General features: G+C 57.9%; 1 protein-coding gene across 2 annotated transcripts in view; it reads right to left on the reverse strand.

Annotated features, from left to right (window-relative positions):
- Window positions 1-684: 684 nt before the first annotated feature.
- The window catches only part of TMCC2 (transmembrane and coiled-coil domain family 2), a 28,522-nt gene continuing 23,567 nt past the window's right edge, over window positions 685-5,639 (reverse strand). For both annotated transcript variants that reach the window (XM_015650909.3, XM_015650910.3), the window contains 3 exons: window positions 2,329-3,263; window positions 1,951-2,086; window positions 685-1,465 (listed from right to left, as the gene is read on the reverse strand). In XM_015650909.3, coding sequence (XP_015506395.1) covers window positions 1,154-1,465; window positions 1,951-2,086; window positions 2,329-3,263 — 1,383 coding nt within the window. In that variant the 3' untranslated portion in view covers window positions 685-1,153. The remainder of the gene's footprint in view (window positions 1,466-1,950; window positions 2,087-2,328; window positions 3,264-5,639) is intronic.

A 5,639-nucleotide genomic window follows, 5' to 3' on the forward strand; every position in this document is an offset into this window, starting at 1 on the left:
GCTCCGATGCCCAAGAGGGGATGCAGGGACCGATGTGAGGCCACAGCAGGGCTTGGCTTGGCCCTGGCATCACGGAGGAGGCGACAGAGAGACCCTCAACCCTCCCCAAAAAAATCCTGGAATCATCACTGAAAATGTTTAGGGCCAAATCCTCACCTGAGGCCAAGTGGGTTGAGGGTTTCAAAGTGAGTGGAGCAGCTGCTGTTTGCACCAGAGGAGGCCCCGAGTGTGCAGGTATTTTATATATATATTTATATATATATGTGTGTGTATAGATATATTACATAAATATATAGGTATGAAATAATTTAAGAACCATCCGAGACAGCATGCTGTGCTCTGGGGTGGGGCTGGGGGGCAGCTGCTGCCCCTCCTCCCCCTGCCCCACCGCCTTTGATTCACAAATGGAAACAAAAGAGTCTGGAATTAAATTAAAAACCGCACACACGCGCACACACACGACACGGGGCAGAGGCTGGACGAGTCCAGGCGTCCCTGAAGAGATCGGATCAACTGAAAGCCGAAGAGTTGGGGAGTCAGGGAATGAAAGCAGCGCAGGGGGTGCTGCTTGTGCCGGTGCTGACTGCCCTGGCTGTGCCCAGCCCCTGTGGGGACTGTCCCAACCCCGCTGTGTCCTGGCTGGGCTGTGGCAGAGGCTGCTGGGGACGTGTGTGTCCTGCTGTGTTTGTCTTGGCCCTGCTTCCTCCATCTCCACCTGCTTTGCTTTCGCTCCGTCCCAGGGTTTTGTTTTGTTTTTTTTTTTGCCACCTGGGTTTGTCAAGGCTGAAAGGGAAAATCCTGCCCCAATGAACCTCTCTCCTCTCCATGCTGGAAGTTCTCCCAGAGCCAGGTTTGGTCCAGCTCAATCCTTCCCACCAAATGAAGAACCCCCCTGGAGAAGATTTCCTCCCGGGGGACTTCAGGATGACCTTTCAAAAACCACCCAAAACCCCTTAGAAAAAGCCAAAAATCACCGGTGCCTTCCAAAAAACCTCCTCGCTCCCCATCCCACCCTTCCCAAACATCCCAGAGGGATCCCAGATCCGCGGAGGGCCGGGAAATCAGCCGAACCGAGCGTGCGGGGAAGGCTTTGGACCCTCATCCCCCCCGTCCCTCTCCTCGTGGGGAAAACGACAGCGGCCGGGCTGGCGGATCAGCTGGGGAGCAGAACGTGCTCCAGGAAGTAGCTGATGGAGTCCCAGTGCTTCCAGAGGAAGAGGAGGAAGAGGACGAGCAGGGCGGTGCTGAGGATGCGCATGCGGGTCTTCATGAGCGGCGTGATGAAGTTGGCGATGGTGGAGACGAAGACGAGCAGCACGGCCATGAGGGCCAGGATGACGTTGATGAACTTGCCCAGCAGCGCCCGGGCGTTGGCGTTCTCCACCCCCTCCAGCTGCACCACCTGCTGCTGCTGCTGCTGCAGCTCCAGCTTGGTCACCCGCGTCAGGCACGACTCCACGGCCTCCTGCCGGGGGACAGCGGTGGCAGCGGGGACAGGGGTGGCCCCCCCAGGGGTTCTCTGGGGGGTTTTGTGCCGTCTGGGGATGGCTGGTGGATGTGGGGACTGTGCTGGCCCACACGTGGCTTGTGGCAGCACAAGGGGGAAGGGAGGGCAGGGATATTGGGATATTGGGATGGAATTCCTCCCTGGGATGGAATCCATGGCTGCCCAATCTCTGGAAGCGTCCCAGGCCAGGTTGGAGCAGCCTGGGATGGTGGAAGGTGTCCCTGCCCACTTTTTGAAGTCCCAACCCACACCAATCCGGGATTCCCTGGTTTTGGGGACACGCTGTCACCTGCCTCTTGCAGTGACAGCATCACAGGGAAACCTCACCTGGAGGGTGCTGGGAGAAGGGATCCCACTGCCCCACCCTCCTTCCCAGCCCAGCTCCGTCCCTCACCGCGTGGCTGGAGGGGGCAGAGAGGGGCTGAGCCCTCCCACAGCCCTACCTGGATGTCCCGTGCCCTCTCGTAGGACTGGTAGGCCACCTTCTCCTCCATGCTGGCCAGCTCCTGCTTCAGGTTGGTCATCTCGTTCTGGTGCAGCTCCGTCAGGTCATTCAGCTGCTCCTCCAGGCGCTCGTACCTGCGCAGGGCAGCCGGGCTGGGACCTCTCCCCGAGACCCCCCCTGGCACTGGGGACACCACCCAGCCTCTCCCACCCTCTCCTGGTCGTGGGAAAACACCTCAAGATCCAGCATGGAGCTCTGGCAGCGAGGAGGGCCGCGGCTCCTGGCGTCTCTCGGCTGGACAAGCCCAGGAGGGCGGCTCAGGGTCCCCAAAGAGCCACCCCGGGTGTCACCCGCCCTGTCACCCGCCCGTCCCTACCTGTAGCGCTCCTCCTGCAAGCACTGGGTCATGTAGGTGTAATCCCGCTGCAGCTGGGCCTTGAGGTCCTCCATGGAGTCCTCCAGGTGGGACTGGCTGTCCTTGATCTCCCGCAGCTCCTCCAGGATGGTGTCGAAGTTGTTGTGGTGGCTGTCCAGCGTGTTGGACTTGGGGCTCCCCAGGCCGCCGGGGCCGGCCCCGGAGTTGCTGCCGGCGGCGGAGCCCGAGGTGGCGCTGGAGCACTCGTCGTCACTGCCGTACTTGGGGCTGGACACCAGCGTGGCGCTGCCGCTCAGCGCCCGCGACGCCTCCTCGGGGTGCCCGTCGTCCAGCGTGTCCTTCAGGTGGGCGATGTTGTCGGCGCTGCCGAACTTGTTGCGGATCAGGCTGGCGAACTCCCGCGGCTTGGACACCACGGCTGTGTGCGTGGCCTGGGACAGCCCCGAGAGCCCCCCCTTCACCCCTTCCACCACGCCCCCGCTGAAGCCGCTGATGCTGGAGCGGACGTTGGCGCCCACGTCCTTCAGCCCTTGCTGCATGTCCCGGAAAACATCCTTGGGCTGGCGGGAGGGGCCGTTCTGCTCGATCTCCTTCAGCTTCTTGTGGTAGTGCTCCAACTTCTTGTGCAGCTGCGCGATGGTCTGCGCCGACTTCTGGTTCTTCTTCTCGAACACCTGCTTGATGCGCGACGCCTGCTGCTTGTCGGCGTTGTTGGCCAGCTTCAGGTACTCGGCCACGTTGTCATCCCGCGCCTCCTGCTCGATCTTGATCTGCTCCGTGATCTTGAGGATCTTCTGGTGCAGGTGCTCGATGGCGGCTTTGGTGCGGTGAGGGTCGGGGGTGCCATCGGGCACGTCCAGGCACACGGGGCCGTCGGCGTCGCCGTGCCCGGCGCCCGGGGGAAGGTTCAGGGTGCTCACGTCGCCCTTGTCCAGCTGGAGGTGAAGGAAAAGGAGGGGGATGCTCAGGGGAGGGAGGAAAAACCCCAGGATTGGGAGGGGATGGGAGGGAACCGGGCTTGGGATGCAAGGAGGAGGTGAGAACTTGGCAGGAGAATAATTAACCGGAGAAGTTGGGGAGTTTTCCGGTTGGTTGGAGATTTCCCAGCCACGCCAGCGCTGCTGGAATCCCAGGAAAACAGCGGTTGATCCTGGGAATTCACCAGTAAAAGAGCACAGCAGCCAGCTGGGGGTTCAGGGCTGGATTTTCCCACTGGAATTGGGCAAGGAGCAGCCACTGACTCTGCCTTTCCAGCCTCACCTCGTGCACGGATGGGAGCCGGGGTTTCTCCACCCAGCCAGGAAAAAAGGAGCAGGGAAAACCAGGACTCATCATCAAACCTCTCCCCAAACCAGCACAGTGCACAAGGATTGAGCAACCCAGAGGTATTTCAGCCTGGATACACCCCAAAATTGTCCAGCCCAAGAGGAACTGCCCTAATCCCAGTTTTTGGGAGAGCTCCTGCTCCCGGAGCTGCAGGTGCAGTGACTCCTCTGCTTTTCCAAGCTCCCTCACCTGGCAGCGCCAAACTCCTCGTGCAAACACCAGCTGCCACCGCAGGAAACTGGGACAAATGCCAAAATTCCATTTTACAGATGGCAAAAACTGGAGCTCTGGGGGAGGAAATCACTCGCCTGAAGCCACATTCGCAGAGTCTGGACTGCAACCCAGGCCCTGCCTCGTGCTCTCCAACCTGGACACGCTGCTTGGCCAGTTGGGAAAAATACAAAAAAAAATATAAAAAATCCCTAAATCTTCCCAGTTGCTGGGTTTTATATTCAGATTCTTATGCAAAACCTCCCCGGTTGTGTAAATGGCTCCTGGCTTCTAATTAAGAGCTGCTTGAAAGTTAAATACTCTTGGCAGACCTGAATAATTTCTCATTTCCATCCCACTTTCCCCGGATGACCCTTTAATAGGGATAAAGCTGCGGGATCACTGCTTGGGAGCGTGCTATCACCAGGAAATGCAGGGGGGAAGAGGGAGGAATGTTCTCTCAAGATGCTGCTTGGGAACGCTCCCATCTGGAGCAGGGGCTTGGAAAAGCCCTCCTGTTATTCCCATCCATCTCCTCTTTTTCCCTGTTTTTCTGTGTCCTGCTGGAAGTCTGGGGGTGTTGGGATTTGATTCCCTGCCATGGAGCAAGGGCAGGAGGATGAGAGCAAAAGGCTGGATTCACTGTTTGGAGTGCCAGTTTTTTGTTTTAAAAATAAAAATGAAGTCATAACAAACTTGTGGCTTTCAGACCCCACTTCCAGGATATTTTTAGGCCGGGCCCTCCACGGAGGGTTTTGCTTTGGTTCCTTATCACGAGGCAGAAATTAGAAACAGCAGGAAACAGACTTTTTGCCCAGATGTGCAATTCTCTGGACAGAAAAGGGAAAAAGTGACCGTGGCAAAGGGAAAGGCAGCTCTGGAGAGGCCCAAAGGGGCCGAGGGGAAAAGTTGCTCAAACTCCGTTCCCAAAGAGGGAGCTGCCCTCTGTAAAGCCAATCTTTTGGATTGGAAAAGAGGAGGAGGTTTAGATGGGATTTTGGGAAGGAATTCCTGGCTGTGAGGGTGCTGAGGTGGAATTCCCAGAGAATGGGATCAGAAATGATCAGAAATGATCAGAAATGATCAGAAATGATCAGAAATGATCAGAAATGGCTCTCCCATCCCTGGAAGTGTCCAAGGCTGGGTTGGAGCAAGCTGTGACAGTGAAGGGTGTCCTTGCCTGTGGCAGGGGTGGAACTGGATGGGTTTTCTGGTCCCTCCTAACCCAAAGCATCCCGTAATTCCATGATTTATCCAGGGGATTACATCTGGGATGGGCAGGGAACAGCAGGCACCCAGCGCTGGGCTGAAATCCTCGCCCCCCGCTCGCTGCCGTGCTGGGGAAGGCACAGCAGGTCCTTGCTTGGAAAACAACCCCCCAAAAAAAAACCCCCAATGTGGATCCCTGGAGCATTAACAGACCCTGCCTGCTAAATCCCAGCGAGCCTGAACGACTGTGCCGGGGATTTAACGGGGGGATTAGGAAAAGCCACACTTTCCCTACATGCAGCAAACCCGCGGGGAGGCACCGGCTGAAACAAAAACCTCCTCCCCGTTCCCAGAGCTTGTTTTCCAGGCAGGCTGGGAGGGCAGAGCCCATGTGGGATGCGGGAGGAATGCAGGACGAGGGGAGGGAAATTATTTCTTATCAAGGGAGCTGAGGCCAGGAGAGCTGAGATCTGCAAAAGGCTGGAGCTCATGAGCTGAGCAAACAGCGCTCAGAGGGCCACGGCCGGGCACAATTATGCAACGCTGGCTGATTTGGGGATGCAGGT

Source organism: Parus major, chromosome 26 (genome assembly GCF_001522545.3).
Source record: "Parus major isolate Abel chromosome 26, Parus_major1.1, whole genome shotgun sequence".
NCBI classification, from domain to species: domain Eukaryota; kingdom Metazoa; phylum Chordata; class Aves; order Passeriformes; family Paridae; genus Parus; species Parus major.